This window comes from Tachypleus tridentatus, chromosome 13 (genome assembly GCF_004210375.1).
Source record: "Tachypleus tridentatus isolate NWPU-2018 chromosome 13, ASM421037v1, whole genome shotgun sequence".
In the NCBI taxonomy this organism is placed as follows: domain Eukaryota; kingdom Metazoa; phylum Arthropoda; class Merostomata; order Xiphosura; family Limulidae; genus Tachypleus; species Tachypleus tridentatus.
Genome location: NC_134837.1, coordinates 7,179,147 through 7,200,943, shown reverse-complemented (window position 1 = coordinate 7,200,943; position 21,797 = coordinate 7,179,147). Strand labels below are relative to the sequence as shown.

Below are 21,797 nucleotides of genomic sequence, written 5' to 3'. Positions count from 1 at the left end.
TTTTTTGTATAACAGTACATCATGACCGAAATTAAAGTAGTTCATTTTAAACTGTTTCTTCTATAACAGTACATCATGACCCAAATTAAAGTAGTTCATTTTAAGTTGTTTCTTCTAAACCAGTACATGATGACCCAAATTAAAGTAGTTCATTTTAAGTCGTTTCTTCTATAACAGTACATGATAACCTAAATTAAAGTAGTTCATTTTAAGTCGTTTCTTCTATAACAGTACATCATGACCCAAATTAAAGTAGTTCGTTTTAAGTCGTTTCTTCTATAACAGTATATTGTAACCTAAATTAAAGTAGTTCATTTTAAGTCGTTTCTTCTATAACAGTACATCATGACCCAAATTAAAGTAGTTAATTTTAAGTCGTTTCTTCTATAACAGTACATCATGACCCAAATTAAAGTAGTTCATTTTAAGTTGTTTCTTCTATAACAGTACATCATGACCCAAATTAAAGTAGTTCATTTTAAGTCGTTTCTTCTATAACAGTACATCATGACCCAAATTAAAGTAGTTAATTTTAAGTCGTTTCTTCTATAACAGTACATCATGACCCAAATTAAAGTAGTTCATTTTAAGTCGTTTCTTCTATAACAGTACATCATGACCCAAATTAAAGTAGTTCATTTTAAGTCGTTTCTTCTATAACAGTACATTATACCCTAAATTAAAGTAGTTCATTTTAAGTCGTTTCTTCTATAACAGTACATCATGACCTAAATTAAAGTAGTTCATTTTAAGTCGTTTCTTCTATAACAGTACATCATGACCCAAATTAAAGTAGTTCATTTTAAGTTGTTTCTTCTATAACAGTACATCATGACCCAAATTAAAGTAGTTCATTTTAAGTTGTTTCTTCTATAACAGTACATCATGACCCAAATTAAAGTAGTTCATTTTAAGTCGTTTCTTCTATAACAGTACATCATGACCCAAATTAAAGTAGTTAATTTTAAGTTGTTTCTTCTATAACAGTACATCATGACCCAAATTAAAGTAGTTCATTTTAAGTCGTTTCTTCTATAACAGTACATCATGACCCAAATTAAAGTAGTTCATTTTAAGTCGTTTCTTCTATAACAGTACATCATGACCCAAATTAAAGTAGTTCGTTTTAAGTCGTTTCTTCTATAACAGTATATTATAACCTAAATTAAAGTAGTTCATTTTAAGTTGTTTCTTCTATAACAGTACATCATGACCCAAATTAAAGTAGTTCATTTTAAATTGTTTCATCTATAACAGTACATTATAACCTAAATTAAAGTAGTTCATTTTAAGTCGTTTCTTCTATAACAGTACATCATGACCCAAATTAAAGTAGTTAACTTTAAGTCGTTTCTTCTATAACAGTACATCATGACCCAAATTAAAGTAGTTCATTTTAAGTTGTTTCTTCTATAACAGTACAACATGACCCAAATTAAAGTAGTTAATTTTAAGTCGTTTCTTCTATAACAATACATCATGACCCAAATTAAACTAGTTAACTTTAAGTCGTTTCTTCTATAACAGTACATCATGACCCAAATTAAAGTAGTTCATTTTAAGTCGTTTCTTCTATAACAGTACAGCATGACCCAAATTAAAGTAGTTCATTTTAAGTCGTTTCTTCTATAACAGTACATTATAACTTAAATTAAAGTAGTTCATTTTAAGTTGTTTCTTCTATAACAGTACATCATCACCCAAATTAAAGTAGTTCGTTTTAAGTCGTTTTTTGTATAACAGTACATCATGACGCAAATTAAAGTAGTTAATTTTAAGTCGTTTCTTCTATAACAGTACATCATGACCCAAATTAAAGTAGTTCATTTTAAGTCGTTTCTTCTATAACAGTACATCATGACCCAAATTAAAGTAGTTCGTTTTAAGTCGTTTCTTCTATAACAGTACATCATGACCCAAATTAAAGTAGTTCATTTTAAGTCGTTTCTTCTATAACAGTACATCATGACCCAAATTAAAGTAGTTCATTTTAAGTCGTTTCTTCTATAACAGTACATCATGACCGAAATTAAAGTAGTTCATTTTAAGCTGTTTCTTCTATAACAGTACATCATGACCCAAATTAAAGTAGTTCATTTTAAGTTGTTTCTTCTATAACAGTACATTATAACCTAAATTAAAGTAGTTCATTTTAAGTCGTTTCTTCTAAACCAGTACATCATGACCCAAATTAAAGTAGTTCATTTTAAGTCGTTTCTTCTATAACAGTACATTATAACCTAAATTAAAGTAGTTCATTTTAAGTCGTTTCTTCTATAACAGTACATCATGACCCAAATTAAAGTAGTTCATTTTAAGTCGTTTCTTCTATAACAGTACATCATGACCCAAATTAAAGTAGTTCATTTTAAGTCGTTTCTTCTATAACAGTACATAATGACCCAAATTAAAGTAGTTCATTTTAAGTCGTTTCTTCTATAACAGTACATCATGACCCAAATTAAAGTAGTTCATTTTAAGTCGTTTCTTCTATAACAGTACATCATGACCCAAATTAAAGTAGTTCATTTTAAGTCGTTTCTTCTATAACAATACATCATGACCCAAATTAAAGTAGTTAATTTTAAGTCGTTTCTTCTATAACAGTACATCATGACCCAAATTAAAGTAGTTCATTTTAAGTCGTTTCTTCTATAACAGTACATCATGACCCAAATTAAAGTAGTTCATTTTAAGTCGTTTCTTCTATAACAGTACATTATAACCTAAATTAAAGTAGTTCGTTTTAAGTCGTTTTTTCTATAACAGTACATCATGACCTAAATTAAAGAGGTTCATTTTAAGTCGTTTCTTCTATAAGAGTACATCATGACCCAAATTAAAGTAGTTCATTTTAAGTTGTTTCTTCTATAACGGTACATCATGACCCAAATTAAAGTAGTTCATTTTAAGTCGTTTCTTCTATAACAGTACATTATAACTTAAATTAAAGTAGTTCATTTTAAGTTGTTTCTTCTATAACAGTACATCATCACCCAAATTAAAGTAGTTCGTTTTAAGTCGTTTTTTGTATAACAGTACATCATGACGCAAATTAAAGTAGTTAATTTTAAGTCGTTTCTTCTATAACAGTACATCATGACACAAATTAAAGTAGTTCATTTTAAGTCGTTTCTTCTATAACAGTACATCATGACCCAAATTAAAGTAGTTCATTTTAAGTCGTTTCTTCTATAACAGTACATCATGACACAAATTAAAGTAGTTCATTTTAAGTCGTTTCTTCTATAACAGTACATCATGACCCAAATTAAAGTAGTTCATTTTAAGTCGTTTCTTCTATAACAGTACATCATGACACAAATTAAAGTAGTTCATTTTAAGTCGTTTCTTCTATAACAGTACATCATGACCCAAATTAAAGTAGTTCATTTTAAGTCGTTTCTTTTATAACAGTACATCATGACCGAAATTAAAGTAGTTCATTTTAAGCTGTTTCTTCTATAACAGTACATTATAACCTAAATTAAAGTAGTTCATTTTAAGTCGTTTCTTCTAAACCAGTACATCATGACCCAAATTAAAGTAGTTCATTTTAAGTCGTTTCTTCTATAACAGTACATTATAACCTAAATTAAAGTAGTTCATTTTAAGTCGTTTCTTCTATAACAGTACATCATGACCCAAATTAAAGTAGTTCATTTTAAGTCGTTTCTTCTATAACAGTACATAATGACCCAAATTAAAGTAGTTCACGTTAAGTCGTTTCTTCTATAACAATACATCATGACCCAAATTAAACTAGTTAACTTTAAGTCGTTTCTTCTATAACAGTACATCATGACCCAAATTAAAGTAGTTCATTTTAAGTCGTTTCTTCTATAACAGTACATCATGACCCAAATTAAAGTAGTTCATTTTAAGTCGTTTCTTCTATAACAGTACATTATACCCTAAATTAAAGTAGTTCGTTTTAAGTCGTTTTTTCTATAACAGTACATAATGACCTAAATTAAAGAGGTTCATTTTAAGTCGTTTCTTCTATAAGAGTACATCATGACCCAAATTAAAGTAGTTCATTTTAAGTTGTTTCTTCTATAACGGCACATCATGACCCAAATTAATTAAAGTAATTCATTTTAAGTCGTTTCTTCTATAACAGTACAGCATGACCCAAATTAAAGTAGTTCATTTTAAGTCGTTTCTTCTATAACAGTACATTATACCCTAAATTAAAGTAGTTCGTTTTAAGTCGTTTTTTCTATAACAGTACATCATGACCTAAATTAAAGAGGTTCATTTTAAGTCGTTTCTTCTATAACAGTACATCATGACCCAAATTAAAGTAGTTCATTTTAAGTTGTTTCTTCTATAACGGTACATTACAACCTAAATTAAAGTAGTTCATTTTAAGTCATTTCTTCTATAACAGTACATCATGACCCAAATTAAAGTAGTTCATTTTAAGTCGTTTCTTCTATAACAGTACATCATGACCCAAATTAAAGTAGTTCATTTTAAGTTGTTTCTTCTATAACAGTACATAATGACCCAAATTAAAGTAGTTCATTTTAAGTCGTTTCTTCTATAACAGTACATCATGACCCAAATTAAAGTAGTTCGTTTTAAGTTGTTTCTTCTATAACAGTACATCATGACCCAAATTAAAGTAGTTCGTTTTAAGTCGTTTTTTCTATAACAGTACATTATAACCTAAATTAAAGTAGTTCATTTTAAGTCGTTTCTTCTATAACAGTACATTATAACCTAAATTAAAGTAGTTCATTTTAAGTCGTTTCTTCTATAACAGTACATTATAACCTAAATTAAAGTAGTTCATTTTAAGTCGTTTCTTCTATAACAGTACATCATGACCCAAATTAAAGTAGTTCATTTTAAGTTGTTTCTTCTATAACGGCACATCATGACCCAAATTAATTAAAGTAGTTCATTTTAAGTCGTTTCTTCTATAACAGTACATTATACCCTAAATTAAAGTAGTTCGTTCTAAGTCGTTTTTTCTATAACAGTACATCATGACCTAAATTAAAGTAGTTCATTTTAAGTTGTTTCTTCTATAACAGTACATCATGACCCAAATTAAAGTAGTTCATTTTAAGTTGTTTCTTCTATAACAGTACATTACAACCTAAATTAAAGTAGTTCATTTTAAGTCATTTCTTCTATAACAGTACATCATGACCCAAATTAAAGTAGTTCACTTTAAGTCGTTTCTTCTATAACAGTACATCATGACCCAAATTAAAGTAGTTCGTTTTAAGTTGTTTCTTCTATAACAGTACATCATGACCCAAATTAAAGTAGTTCGTTTTAAGTCGTTTTTTCTATAACAGTACATTATAACCTAATTTAAAGTAGTTCGTTTTAAGTCGTTTCTTCTATTACAGTACATTATAACCTAATTTAAAGTAGTTCGTTTTAAGTCGTTTCTTCTATAACAGTACATTATAACCTAAATTAAAGTAGTTCGTTTTAAGTCGTTTCTTCTATAACAGTACATCATGACCCAAATTAAAGTAGTTCATTTTAAGTTGTTTCTTCTATAACAGTACATCATGACCCAAATTAAAGTAGTTCATTTTAAGTCGTTTCTTCTATAACAGTACATCATGACCCAAATTAAAGTAGTTAATTTTAAGTTGTTTCTTCTATAACAGTACATCATGACCCAAATTAAAGTAGTTCACTTTAAGTCGTTTTTGTATAACAGTACATCATGACCCAAATTAAAGTAGTTCATTTTAAGTCGTTTCTTCTATAACAGTACATCATGACCCAAATTAAAGTAGTTCATTTTAAGTCGTTTCTTCTATAACAATACATCATGACCCAAATTAAAGTAGTTCATTTTAAGTTGTTTCCTCTTTAACAGTACATCATGACCCAAGTTAAAGTAGTTCATTTTAAGTTGTTTCCTCTTTAACAGTACATCATGACCCAAATTAAAGTAGTTCATTTTAAGTTGTTTCTTCTATAACAGTACATCATATAATATTTTGGTTGATAATAAATCAGATTATAAGGTTATGTTTAATGAGGATATTAATTAGGTACAAAATGTTTAGACTTTAGGCTTACATAATCCCCAAAAGCGGACATAAGAAGGGAAACAGAAGATATTCTCCAGTATCTGTATGTATACGAACTCAGTTGTTTTGGAAACAGAAATCTTGCCTGTATTTATTTATGTTATTTACGTACATGTGGTGATGTGGTTTATCTGTCTAGCTGTTATACATATAATTAAGTTGTGATTGTAATGTGCCCATATACAACACTGGTAAAATTTAAATCTTTGAGCACGATACTGGTGGTAAGCTTATTAGGCTTAAAGAGGGTTTCACTTTATTTATTTTAAACGTATCGTAAATTTTCGAAAACAGTTTTAATTGTTCAGTTAAAGACACTTTACTCAACATTCTTGATGAATAAACAAATACAATGTTACTGTCATGTTTACAAACTGTTAAACCCCTTTATTGCTCATTGTTACCTTTGACTGAAACAGTTGACAACAGTGTTTACTCTCAAATTACCTATTGTCCCGCGGAACTTTGTATTTTGTACTTGTTGCACAGACGTATGTTTCAAGAATGTTTATGTTTTTTTCACTTATTTTATAGGTACAATACAGTTATTTGTTCAGCTAGACATTAACTGATAACTGTGTTAAATAGTTTCAGATAAACTATTTCATTAAGCTAACTTTTCTGTTTTGAGGTTGATCATTAATTAAATGGTGAAATACAGGTATATTAATATAATTAATTTAACAACTTACCTTCCCTGCTTGTAGCTGCTGTAGTAAGGTTGTTGGTGTTAGAAATTGTGAATGGCCATAAAGACTGATCGCAAGTAACTAACAGAAAAAAATAATGAAACTGGAAAATCTACGGTGTCTCATCAGTGGTAACATATATTTACAAATATGCAATTACAAATTACTTGACTTGACTTAAATAAAGTAGATGGCGTTACAAGCACTAAGCAGAAAATAACATAATTGCAGAGACGATTGGTGTGGGTTCATATTTTCGTCACTAAGACATGTGCTAGGTAACAATAAGTTTCAATTTTCTATTTTGATGAAAAAATAGATAACTTAAGATGGTCGAACTGTTATATACTTTATCTCAATTAAAGTTGTATCATCTATACCAGCTGTCTCTGCAATTAGTTGTTTACTTGAAGTGGATTTCTCGTCACCACGAATATAACCGTGTCGTTTAGATTTAGGTAGTTATATAAACAAACAAATCACATTTTACACCTTAATAATGTATTACGTTAATGTATTTCGACTCTCAAAGTTAAATGTTCCTATACACACAGAATGACAAATTATTGTTGTGTAGCATCAATACAGTGCCAGTACCATGATAAGTCTTTCTCAAGACTGTGTAAAATCAGCACAGTGTCAGTACCATGATCAGTCTTTATCAAGACGGCTTACAATCAGCACAGTGTCAGTACCATCATCAGTCTTTATAAAGACGGTGTAGATTCAGTATAGCGTCAGTACGATGATCAGTCTTTATGAAGACGGCGTAACATCAATAATGTGTCAGTACAATGATCAGTCTTTATAAAGACGGTGTAGAATCAGTATAGCGTCAGTACGATAATCAGTCTTTATAAAGACGGTGTAGAATCAGTATAGCGTCAGTACGATGATCAGTCTTTATAAAGACGGCGTAACATCAATAATGTGTCAGTACAATGATCAGTCTTTATAAAGAGCATTGACCACGATAGAAAATATGGAATCATGATAACTGTTAAAGATATCGAATTCTGATAATTATTGAAAGAGTTGGATAATTAACTAGGACAAAATCTGACTTCTCTTATATCATATACATTTTTCTAATCGTGTTTTTTCAGTGATTCATCAGGTGTTGGTAGCCACTGTTTTTATGAGTGACAAACGTATTTTCTTTTGACTGCCACCAATGCAGAGCTGGTCAAAGAAAAGGTACTTCATAACGACACTCTTATTAGAGTAACTTTTATTATTAAAGTCATTTAAAAGTGTAAGAAATGGTTCTTAACTACTGCTGTACAGACTTCAGAAGGTGCTGTGAAATATATTCTACACTCTCTGATTAGGTTTGCATATACCATGTGGTCTCGCTGTTAAAACTTCTGACATGTGAAGAAAGGTAGTTACGACATTTTAACATTCAATGGTTTAGCTTCAGACCTTCCTTTTGCAAATGTAAATAGTGTGTTCTTCAGATATAGGGGTTCTTAGGAATGTGAGTAATGGGAGTGTATTTTGGCACAGCGTCAGTAACCTTAATATGTATTTTAATGAATTACACCATGATATGACCAGAACAGGCAAGACGTTTTGTCAAACATCACGTTGTATTTAATTTTTAAACTTATCTCAATGTCTCATACGGAAAATATAGTCTTATGGATATTCATTATTTTTTGTTCATCCATGTTTCGCTCCCAGTAAAGTTTAAAAAAACATAAATTTAATCACAAAATATGTAATATAGATATATATAAATCGTACACGGCTATTTGAATCACATTATATGTAATATAGATATATATAAATCGTACACGGCTATTTGAATCACATTATATGTAATATAGATATATATAAATCGTACACGGCTATTTGAATCACATTATATGTAATATAGATATATATAAATCGTACACGGCTATTTGAATCACATTATATGTAATATAGATATATACAAATCGTACACAGCTATTTGAATCACATTATATGTAATATAGATATATATAAATCGTACACGGCTATTTGAATCACATTATATGTAATATAGATATATATAAATCGTACACGGCTATTTGAATCACATTATATGTAAGTTTCCCGTACAATGTCGAGAGACAAACCTAACAATCCTTACTAAAGATCATTATACAGTTTTCACTTGTTTAGGGCCAGGTGGCTAGAGGGCGCTTGACTCGTAATCTGAGGGTCACGATTTCGATTCGCCGACACACCAAACATGCTCGCCATTTCAGCCGTAAGGGCGTTATAATGTGAGTGTCAATCCTACTATTAGTTGGTAAAATACCAGCTCAAGAATTGGTGATGACCAGCTGCCTTCTCTCTAGTCTTACACTGCTAAATTAAGGACGGCTAGCGAAATGAGCAGGACATGTGAAGTAAAAGTGAGTCAAGAAAGACAAACACTTAGTCCTTAGCTGTCAATAGAGTTTTAGTATTGAAGGATTGAGTAGAAAACGAGAGAACGGAGAAATTATACTGTAAAGAATGACAATAGTTCTAAATAAACAGGATTAACTTTATTCTAATTCACAGACAAAGATTTTTGTAAGATTAAAAAAGATCACCATTTATAAAGACAAGAATAAACAGTACCTGACTTAACGACATCTGTCGTATTGCTGCTACAGCTGCTAAGGAAGACATGTTTATCATAGGAGATGTAATGGTGGATAATTCGGTGAATGCTCTTACCGGAAAAGGCTTAGAAAGCTTATCGGTTGACGGCCGTTTCTTAAGAGTTTTTTGAATGATGTCGGTATCTTCAAGTTCGTCAGACAAGACCTACCGCAAAGACAGAAAACTTTTACCACATATAACTGAGATCTAATTTGTAAAAATATCTTATCGAGAGATTCTGGGAAAAAAATAAAAGATATGTAACTATTTCAAGAGATTTAATCGAGTAACGAACGTTATCCTCATGTCTTTAAAATATAGCAAAAGTTACAAATCATCAAAGTTCTTGTAAAAGATCTCAGAAACAAAATAGTCTTCATACTTGAATTTATAATGAAACATACTTAGTCTTCAGTAACCAAAATATTCACTGAAAGATAGTTATTATGTTATGAAAGTATTCCCTGAAAGATAATTATTATGTTATGAAAGTATTCACTGAAAGATAATTATTATGTTATGAAAGTATTCACTGAAAGATAATTATTATGCTATGAAAGTATTCCCTGAAAGATAATTATTATGTTATGAAAGTATTCACTGAAAGATAATTATTATGTTATGAAAGTATTCCCTGAAAGATAATTATTATGTTATGAAAGTATTCACTGAAAGATAATTATTATGTTATGAAAGTATTCCCTGAAAGATAATTATTATGTTATGAAAGTATTCACTGAAAGATAGTTATTATGTTATGAAAGTATTCACTGAAAGATAATTATTATGTTATGAAAGTATTCACTGAAAGATAATTATTATGTTATGAAAGTATTCCCTGAAAGATAGTTATTATATATATATATATATGTTATGAAAGTATTCACTGAAAGATAATTATTATGTTATGAAAGTATTCCCTGAAAGATAATTATTATGTTATGAAAGTATTCACTGAAAGATAGTTATTATGTTATGAAAGTATTCACTGAAAGATAATTATTATGTTATGAAAGTATTCACTGAAAGATAATTATTATGTTATGAAAGTATTCACTGAAATATAGTTATTATGTTATGAAAGTATTCACTGAAAGATAGTTATTATGTTATGAAAGTATTCACTGAAAGATAGTTATTATGTTATGAAACTATTCACTGAAAGATAATAAAAGATAAGTAAAAAAACTGTAGCCAATGTGTAGACTGTTTGGGTCCTCCTTCCGATCCTTACAGAAACAAGGTGGCCAATGTGTAGACTGTTTGGGTCCTCCTTCCGATCCTTACAGAAACAAGGTGGCCAATGTGTAGACTGTTTGGGTCATCTTCCGATCCTTACAGAAACAAGGTGGCCAATGTGTAGACTGTTTGGATCATCTTCCGATCCTTACAGAAACAAGGTGGCCAATGTGTAGACTGTTTGAGTCCTCCTTCCGATCCTTACAGAAACAAGGTGGCCAATGTGTAGACTGTTTGGGTCATCTTCCGATCCTTACCGAAACAAGGTGGCCAATGTGTAGACTGTTTGGGTCCTCCTTCCGATCCTTACAGAAACAAGGTGGCCAATGTGTAGACTGTTTGGGTCATCTTCCGATCCTTACAGAAACAAGATGGCCAATGTGTAGACTGTTTGGGTCATCATCCAATCCTTACAGAAACAAGGTGGCCAATGTGTAGACTGTTTGGATCATCTTCCGATCCTTACAGAAACAAGGTGGCCAATGTGTAGACTGTTTGGGTCCTCCTTCCGATCCTTACAGAAACAAGGTGGCCAATGTGTAGACTGTTTGGGTCATCTTCCGATCCTTACCGAAACAAGGTGGCCAATGTGTAGACTGTTTGGGTCATCTTCCGATCCTTACAGAAACAAGGTGGCCAATGTGTAGACTGTTTGGGTCATCTTCCGATCCTTACAGAAACAAGGTGGCCAATGTGTAGACTGTTTGAGTCATCTTCTGATCCTTACAGAAACAAGGTGGCCAATGTGTAGACTGTTTGGGTCATCTTCCGATCCTTACAGAAACAAGGTGGCCAATGTGTAGACTGTTTGGGTCATCTTCCGATCCTTACAGAAACAAGGTGGCCAATGTGTAGACTGTTTGGGTCATCTTCCGATCCTTACAGAAACAAGGTGGCCAATGTGTAGACTGTTTGGGTCCTCCTTCCGATCCTTACAGAAACAAGGTGGCCAATGTGTAGACTGTTTGGGTCATCTTCCAATCCTTACAGAAACAAGGTGGCCAATGTGTAGACTGTTTGGGTCATCTTCCGATCCTTACAGAAACAAGATGGCCAATGTGTAGACTGTTTGGGTCATCTTCCGATCCTTACAGAAACAAGGTGGCCAATGTGTAGACTGTTTGGGTCATCTTCCGATCCTTACAGAAACAAGATGGCCAATGTGTAGACTGTTTGGGTCATCTTCCGATCCTTACAGAAACAAGGTGGCTAAAGTCCAGTATAGGGTTCTATCTTGAAAAGCTTGTAATCACGTTCCTCTCTGCAAGCCAATTGACAACTGGCACGGTGCCGAGCCTTTAATACAGGACCATAGTCCACGTATGAGACAGGTATGACAGTGATAGCATCAAAGCAGACAGACTTAGCTCCAGTGTCGGCGAGCTCGTTCCCACGAATAACAACGTGGTCTGGTGTCCAAAAATCCTTGATAGTAAATGTTAAAGAAAAATGGGCCAGTCGGTTTTGAATATCGGTGATAACAGGGTTGGAACTAACGTGATGAGATTCCAGGGCCAGGAAAGAGCTAAATGAGGAGGTCCCAATCGTACAATTAAAGTAGTGCTATGTGATCCAGGGCAAAGTAGTGCTATGTGATCCAGGGCAAGAGAAATGAGATGCAATTCGAAAATGAACACCGAAACTGCAGAGGAGATTCTGTGCGCAACTACCGATCACAACAAACCATGGCAGAGCCCACAGAGCCACCTGAATTTGAAACATCCATATAAAGGGAATGGAAAGATGGTTCGAAAAATGTTTGGAAAATAGAAGACGATATTTCGAATTAGGAGTATCCACCTTTCTCACATAACTCAAAGAAATATCACACTTGAGAATGATAATAAGCCATGGTGGAATGGGCTGACCAGTGGATACAGCAATGTTATCCAAGGACAGATCCAATTCATCCAACTGTTCCTGGATACCAAGGCCAAAAGGAAAAATGGCTGTCCGTCTGTTCTGAAAAATTATGGCCCACTGAAGAAGGAAAACACAATCCCAGATAAGGATCGAGTTTTGAAGCATACAGTAAAGACAGATGTAAACAACGGAGGTGTAGATGAGGTTCATGAGGCTCTGTGTACAAACTCTGGACTGAGGAAGTGCAGAAATCCTCTGATGATGAATGGAGTCCAGCATATTCGAGCCCGAGGTCCTGGCAGAGCCATAGACCAAAGACCCATAGTCCAGTTTCGATCGAATGAAAGCACGATGGATCTTTAGCATAGAACATCAGTCCACTCTCCAAAGAGGTGAAAGAGAGGATACGGAGGATATTCAGTGCCCTTGTACACTTGACTCGTAGCTGCTGCATGTGTGGTATAGAGGTCAGCTTATCGTCAAATATAAGCTCCAAGAACTTTACCTCAGGGACCACGGAAATTACAACTTCATCAACACAGAGTTCAGGATCGGAGCGAATACCCCGTTGGCAGCAAAAGTTGGCCTACAAGACGACGCGGTACAATGCAACTCAAAGATACTGCAGCAAAGCCAGTGTTTCGTGAGCATTATGCCCAAACACAAGCATCAGACACAGTGCCCACAACACCCGTTGAGAATGTCAAGCATCGGTACTTGGTTAACCCTAGCTCAAGTGGACCGACGAGTTAACTCTGGACGCCAATCCCAAGACTGTCCGTCTATAGGAATTTAGGCCCAACCACCAGGTGGGGTTCAACCACCAGGATCCTCTCCTCCCTCTGACGAGCGGCCAAACACGGCAAACATGTTGGTGGATGTTTAGACCTCACAACGTCCCCTCACAACGTACAGTAATCTACACCGAGGGGCACATAAAAAAACCAGTATCGGTCAATGTTTGACAAAATTAATTTCATAAACTTGAAGGAAGACTATTACCAAGATGAATACAATCCATTTGGATGTTTGTCAACTTACAAGTTTGTCCGATATGCAGCTTGTAGCATCATAGTTCGTATGCAGATCTGGGAGTGTCCTTGAATATATGATTGAACCCTTTACCCAGAGAAGTGTTCACAACGTGTTCATAATGCACGAAAATGGTCTAGCAATGGGTTCTCGGGCTTGCTGAGGTCCGGTTTTCCTGGTCCCATCGCGATCTGGAAGGTGCCATCTTGGTAAGTGTGTTTATACTTCCATTCGAAACTAGCGGGATCAAACATGGCAAACGTAATCTGATATTTAGGGCTAGTGTTCTAACTTCTAGTACGAAGCCCTCTCCTTAAGGTACAAATAACTGGGGACAATGAAAAAATTAGATCAGTACAATAAGTCTCAAGTGGTGGTTCTATGTATACAGTAGTAATGATTCTCTGTGACAAGGCAATCAAAAAGTAACTTTCTGTAACATCAGTCTATAACAGAGATGTCGTGTAACATCAGTCTATAACAGATGTGTAACATCAGTATATAACAGAGATGTCGTGTAACATCAGTCTATAACAGATGTGTAACATCAGTATATAACAGAAATGTGGTGTAACATCAGTCTATAACAGAAATGTGTAACATCAGTCTATAACAGAGATGTCGTGTAACATCAGTCTATAACAGATGTGTAACATCAGTATATAACAGAGATGTCGTGTAACATCAGTCTATAACAGATGTGTAACATCAGTATATAACAGAAATGTGGTGTAACATCAGTCTATAACAGAAATGTGTAACATCAGTCTATAACAGAGATGTGGTGTTACATCATATCTCTACCCATACCAGCCGTTTTTACATATATAATTTTCTCTACAAGTGGATTTTCTCGTAATCACGGATTAGAGTAACATCAGTCTATAACAATGATGTTGTGTAACATCAGTCTGTAACAGTGGTGTTGTGTAACATCAGTCTGTAACAGTGGTGTTGTGTAACATCATCTAAACCAATGATGTTGTGTAACATCAGTCTGTAACAGTGGTGTTGTGTAACATCATCTAGACCAATGATGTTGTGTGGCATCATTATATAATAGTGATGTTATTTTAGGTCACTTATAAATGTTTCACTCTTTGTTTGCATGAAAGTTAGTTCATAAAATAATCTGTGGACACAACTGTACTAAACTTACCAAATTGAGAGCTTGTTGTGATTCGCGGTCACCTTTGTTAGCTTGTTTTGATTGGCTGCTACTTTCGCAGGCTTGTTTTGATTGGCTGTTACTTTCGCAGACTTGTTTTGATCGGCTGTCATTTTCTTGAGGCAGCTCGTCCTGAGTATTGTTACTTTCGTCACTCTCACAAGATATTTCACTGTTCATCCCTGACAGTTAAAAACAAAACTAACAATATGTATAATATTAGCAGTAAGTATATAAACATGAAAATCAAATTAACGTTCACTTTCTTATTATTCAATGGAACATAATTTATTTTGTACGGAAAAAGGAAAGTATTGGTTTAATTACGAAACGTTCGAGCATTGCACATTAAACGTTATGTTTTGTCAATCCTCTTTGATTGTAGACTAAATGTTGTGTTTTGTCAATCCTCTTTTACTGTGGACTACATGTTGTGTTTTGTCAATCCTCTTTGATTGTACACTAAATGTTGTGTTTTGTCAATCCTCTTTGATTGTAGACTAAATGTTGTGTTTTGTCAATCCTCTTTGATTGTAGACTAAATGTTGTGTTTTGTCAATCCTCTTTTACTGTGGACTACATGTTGTGTTTTGTCAATCCTCTTTGATTGTAGACTAAATGTTGTGTTTTGTCAATCCTCTTTTACTGTGGACTACATGTTGTGTTTTGTCAATCCTCTTTGATTGTAGACTAAATGTTGTGTTTTGTCAATCCTCTTTACTGTGGACTACATGTTGTGTTTTGTCAATCCTCTTTGATTGTAGACTAAATGTTGTGTTTTGTCAATCCTCTTTACTGTGGACTACATGTGTTTTGTCAATCCTCTTTGATTGTAGACTAAATGTTGTGTTTTGTCAATCCTCTTTACTGTGGACTACATGTTGTGTTTTGTCAATCCTCTTTGATTGTAGACTAAATGTTGTGTTTTGTCAATCCTCTTTTACTGTGGACTACATGTTGTGTTTTGTCAATCCTCTTTGATTGTAGACTAAATGTTGTGTTTTGTCAATCCTCTTTTACTGTGGACTATATGTTGTGTTTTGTCAATCCTCTTTGATTGTAGACTAAATGTTGTGTTTTGTCAATCCTCTTTTACTGTGGACTACATGTTGTGTTTTGTCAATCCTCTTTGATTGTAGACTAAATGTTGTGTTTTGTCAATCCTCTTTTACTCTGGACTATATGTTGTGTTTTGTCAATCCTCTTTGATTGTAGACTAAATGTTGTGTTTTGTCAATCCTCTTTACTGTGGACTACATGTTGTGTTTTGTCAATCCTCTTTGATTGTAGACTAAATGTTGTGTTTTGTCAATCCTCTTTTACTCTGGACTAAATGTTGTGTTTTGTCAATCCTCTTTTACTGTGGACTACATGTTGTGTTTTGTCAATCCTCTTTGATTGTAGACTAAATGTTGTGTTTTGTCAATCTTCTTTTACTCTGGACTACATGTTGTGTTTTGTCAATCCTCTTTGATTGTAGACTAAATGTTGTGTTTTGTCAATCCTCTTTTACTCTGGACTATATGTTGTGTTTTGTCAATCCTCTTTGATTGTAGACTAAATGTTGTGTTTTGTCAATCCTCTTTTACTGTGGACTATATGTTGTGTTTTGTCAATCCTCTTTGATTGTAGACTAAATGTTGTGTTTTGTCAATCCTCTTTTACTGTGGACTACATGTTGTGTTTTGTCAATCCTCTTTTACTGTGGACTACATGTTGTGTTTTGTCAATCCTCTTTGATTGTAGACTAAATGTTGTGTTTTGTCAATCCTCTTTTACTCTGGACTATATGTTGTGTTTTGTCAATCCTCTTTGATTGTAGACTAAATGTTGTGTTTTGTCAATCCTCTTTGATTGTAGACTAAATGTTGTGTTTTGTCAATCCTCTTTTACTGTGGACTACATGTTGTGTTTTGTCAATCCTCTTTGATTGTAGACTAAATGTTGTGTTTTGTCAATCCTCTTTTACTGTGGACTACATGTTGTGTTTTGTCAATCCTCTTTGATTGTAGACTAAATGTTGTGTTTTGTCAATCCTCTTTTACTGTGGACTACATGTTGTGTTTTGTCAATCCTCTTTGATTGTAGACTAAATGTTGTGTTTTGTCAATCCTCTTTTACTGTGGACTACGTGTTGTGTTTTGTCAATTCTCTTTGATTGTAGACTAAATGTTGTGTTTTGTCAATCCTCTTTACTGTGGACTACATGTTGTGTTTTGTCAATCCTCTTTTACTGTGGACTAAATGTTGTGTTTTGTCAATCGTCTTTGATTGTAGACTAAATGTTGTGTTTTGTCAATCCTCTTTTACTGTGGACTAAATGTTTTGTTTTGTCAATCGTCTTTTACTGTGGACTAAATGTTTTGTTTTGTCAATCGTCTTTTACTGTGGACTAAATGTTGTGTTTTGTCAATCCTCTTTGATTGTAGACTAAATGTTGTGTTTTGTCAATCCTCTTTGATTGTAGACTAAAAGTTGTGTTTTGTCAATCGTCTTCCACTTTATTTAGTGAACGATAATTTCTGCACTAGAAACACGTAGATTGTTTAAATAGACAACTTATACACTATAAAACCAACATACGTAGATTCTTTAAATAAATAACGTATACAATATTTCAGAACTGATAAACGTAGATTTTTGAAATAGATAACTCATACAATATATGAGTGCTAAAACACGTAGATTGCTTAAATAGACAACTTATACAAGATATCAGAACTAATCGACGTAGAATTTTAAATAGACAACTTATACAAGATATCAGAACTAATAGACGTAAAATGACAAGTTGTACAATATGTCAGCACTAAAAACGTAGATTGTTTAATTTACACAATATAATACACGAAGATCGTTTAAAGAGACAACTTATATAACATTTCAGTATACCACGTTAATTATTAAGTTATTTACTGTACATCTGTAAAATTTGGAACAATAAATTTGTCAACGCCTCTTCTGATTAAACTTCACATATTAAAAATATACTATAACCATTTGTAAGTGTGGTATAACCATATGATAATCTGGTACACAAATAATATACTCAAAGTAAAATATAATAGGCCATATAAGTCTATCAAAATGTAGTTATATGTTATATATAATATCAAAATTGTATAGATTTAGAATATAACCAAATCTAAAACATGATAAAAGGTATCACCAGCATCAAAATAATGATAACAAGACATATCACAAATGTTATCGTATAACCAGGTTATGGTGTTATATGATATAACTATACGAAAAACTAATACATCTTAACTATATTAAAACAAAATGATAAAGTTAATTAATATAATAACCATAATAACAGATAATACAATGACAAATTATTCTAAATTACAATATGAACCACATCACGACATAACATTGTATGATAACAAATAATAACAGATAATACAATGACAAATTATTCTAAATTACAATATGAACCACATCATGACATAACATTGTATGATAACAAATAATAACAGATAACTCAATGACAAATTATTCTAAATTACAATATGAACCACATCATGACATAACATTGTATGATAACAAATAATAACAGATAATACAATGACAAATTATTCTAAATTACAATATGAACCACATCATGATATAACATTGTATGATAACAAATAATAACAGATAACTCAATGACAAATTATTCTAAATTACAATATGAACCACATAATGAAATAACATTGTATGATAACAAATAATAACAGATAATACAATGATAAATTATTCTAAATTACAATATGAACCACATCATGACATAACATTGTATGATAACAAATAATAACAGATAATACAATGATAAATTATTCTAAATTACAATATGAACCACATCATGACATAACATTGTATGATAACAAATAATAACAGATAATACAATGATAAATTATTCTAAATTACAATATGAACCACATCATGACATAACATTGTATGATAACAAATAATAACAGATAATACAATAACAAATTATTCTAAATTACAATATGAACCACATCATGACATAACATTGCACGATAACAAATAATAACAGCATCATTATAGATTACACAGCCACATCAAAACACAATAACGATGGTAGATGATGTAACCACAACGAAAATAGGAACAAATGATAAAACCTTAACAGGTTTTAAACATACAGTTAAAACATCAGGATTTGAAGAATATGGTAGTACATTGTCACACTACTAAAGATAATGTATCAAATTCTATTATTATTAATATTATGACACTACTAAAAATAAGTTACTAGATGACATCAGGCCAAGCATGGCCAGATGGTTAAGGCACTCGACTCGCACTCTGAAAATCGCGGGATCGAATCCCCGTCACACAAAACATGGTCGTCCTTTCAGCCGTGGGGGTGTTAAATTGTGATGGTTAATCCCATTATTTCTTGGTAAAAGAGTAGCCCAAGAGTTGGCGGTGGGTGGTGCTGACTAGTTGCTTTTCTTCTAATTCTACACTGACAAATTAGGGACGGGTAGCTCAGATAGCCCTTGCGCAAAATTGAAAACACAACAAACTAGACGACATTACTAATATTATAGAGTTACTAAATATAGGGTATCAGATGATATTATTAATATTATAACATTACTAAAGATATGGTAGGAGATGATATTATTAATATTATAACATTACTAAAGATATGGTAGGAGATGATATTATTAATATTATAACATTACTAAAGATATGGTAGGAGATGATGTTATTAATATTATAACATTACTAAAGATATGGTAGGAGATAATATTATTAATATTATAACATTACTAAAGATATGGTAGGAAATGATATTATTAATATTATAACATTACTAAAGTTATGGTAGGAGATGATATTATTAATATTATAACATTACTAAAGATATGGTAGGAGATGATATTATTAATATTATAACATTACTAAAGATATGGTAGGAGATGATGTTATTAATATTATAACATTACTAAAGATATGGTAGGAGATGATATTATTAATATTATAACATTACTAAAGATATGTTAGGAGATGATGTTATTAATATTATAACATTACTAAAGATATGGTAGGAGATGATATTATTAATATTATAACATTACTAAATATATGGTAGGAGATGATGTTATTAATATTCTAACATTACTAAAGATATGGTAGGAAATGATATTATTAATATTATAACATTACTAAAGATATGGTAGGAGATGATATTATTAATATTATAACATTACTAAAGACAAAGGTACTTGTTAGATTATTAATATTATGACACAATTACTTGTTTTTCATGCTGATATATAATCTAATTGTTTGTAAATATAACTCTTTATATAGTGTTACACACTTATTAAAATTTTGACCTTTAACACTTGCTATACTAAAAAAAACCAACAAGAAGCAACTACTGACTTCGAGACAATTGCGTGAAAATAGTAACAGGTCGGTGGTAATTGTCCTGACCAACGTTTGAGTATGGTGCTATTTTATTACAGGTCGGTGGTAATTGTCCTGACCAACGTTTGAGTATGGTGCTATTTTATTACAGGTCGGTGGTAATTGTCCTGACCAACGTTTGAGTATGGTGTTATTTTATTACAGGTCGGTGGTAATTGTCCTGACCAACGTTTGAGTATGGTGCTATTTTATTACAGGTCGGTGGTAATTGTCCTGACCAACGTTTGAGTATGGTGCTATTTTATTACAGGTCGGTGGTAATTGTCCTGACCAACGTTTGAGTATGGTGCTATTTTATTACAGGTCGGTGGTAATTGTCCTGACCAACGTTTGAGTATGGTGCTATTTTATTACAGGTCGGTGGTAATTGTCCTGACCAACGTTTGAGTATGGTGCTATTTTATTACAGGTCGGTGGTAATTGTCCTGACCAACGTTTGAGTATGGTGTTATTTTATTACAGGTCGGTGGTAATTGTCCTGACCAACGTTTGAGTATGGTGCTATTTTATTACAGGTCGGTGGTAATTGTCCTGAACAACGTTTGAGTATGGTGCTATTTTATTACAGGTCGGTGGTAATTGTCCTGACCAACGTTTGAGTATGGTGCTATTTTATTACAGGTCGGTGGTAATTGTCCTGACCAACGTTTGAGTATGGTGCTATTTTATTACAGGTCGGTGGTAATTGTCCTGACCAACGTTTGAGTATGGTGCTATTTTATTACAGGTCGGTGGTAATTGTCCTGACCAACGTTTGAGTATGGTGTTATTTTATTACAGGTCGGTGGTAATTGTCCTGACCAACGTTTGAGTATGGTGCTATTTTATTACAGGTCGGTGGTAATTGTCCTGACCAACGTTTGAGTATGGTGCTATTTTATTACAGGTCGGTGGTAATTGTCCTGACCAACGTTTGAGTATGGTGCTATTTTATTACAGGTCGGTGGTAATTGTCCTGACCAACGTTTGAGTATGGTGCTATTTTATTACAGGTCGGTGGTAATTGTCCTGACCAACGTTTGAGTATGGTGTTATTTTATTACAGGTCGGTGGTAATTGTCCTGACCAACGTTTGAGTATGGTGCTATTTTATTACAGGTCGGTGGTAATTGTCCTGACCAACGTTTGAGTATGGTGTTATTTTATTACAGGTCGGTGGTAATTGTCCTGACCAACGTTTGAGTATGGTGCTATTTTATTACAGGTCGGTGGTAATTGTCCTGACCAACGTTTGAGTATGGTGCTATTTTATTACAGGTCGGTGGTAATTGTCCTGACCAACGTTTGAGTATGGTGTTATTTTATTACAGGTCGGTGGTAATTGTCCTGACCAACGTTTGAGTATGGTGTTATTTTATTACAGGTCGGTGGTAATTGTCCTGACCAACGTTTGAGTATGGTGCTATTTTATTACAGGTCGGTGGTAATTGTCCTGACCAACGTTTGAGTATGGTGCTATTTTATTACAGGTCGGTGGTAATTGTCCTGACCAACGTTTGAGTATGGTGCTATTTTATTACAGGTCGGTGGTAATTGTCCTGACCAACGTTTGAGTATGGTGCTATTTTATTACAGGTCGGTGGTAATTGTCCTGACCAACGTTTGAGTATGGTGTTATTTTATTACAGGTCGGTGGTAATTGTCCTGACCAACGTTTGAGCA

General features: G+C 32.8%; 1 protein-coding gene across 1 annotated transcript in view; it reads right to left on the bottom strand.

The window, feature by feature from the left end:
• Positions 1-6,448: 6,448 nt before the first annotated feature.
• LOC143240408 (uncharacterized) overlaps positions 6,449-21,797 on the bottom strand; it is a 264,684-nt gene continuing 249,335 nt past the window's right edge. The window contains exons 2-5 of the mRNA XM_076482799.1: positions 14,676-14,866; positions 9,359-9,547; positions 6,764-6,841; positions 6,449-6,481 (exon numbers count right to left, since the gene is read on the bottom strand). Of these exons, the coding sequence (XP_076338914.1) occupies positions 6,449-6,481; positions 6,764-6,841; positions 9,359-9,547; positions 14,676-14,864 (489 nt within the window). The 5' untranslated portion in view covers positions 14,865-14,866. The remainder of the gene's footprint in view (positions 6,482-6,763; positions 6,842-9,358; positions 9,548-14,675; positions 14,867-21,797) is intronic.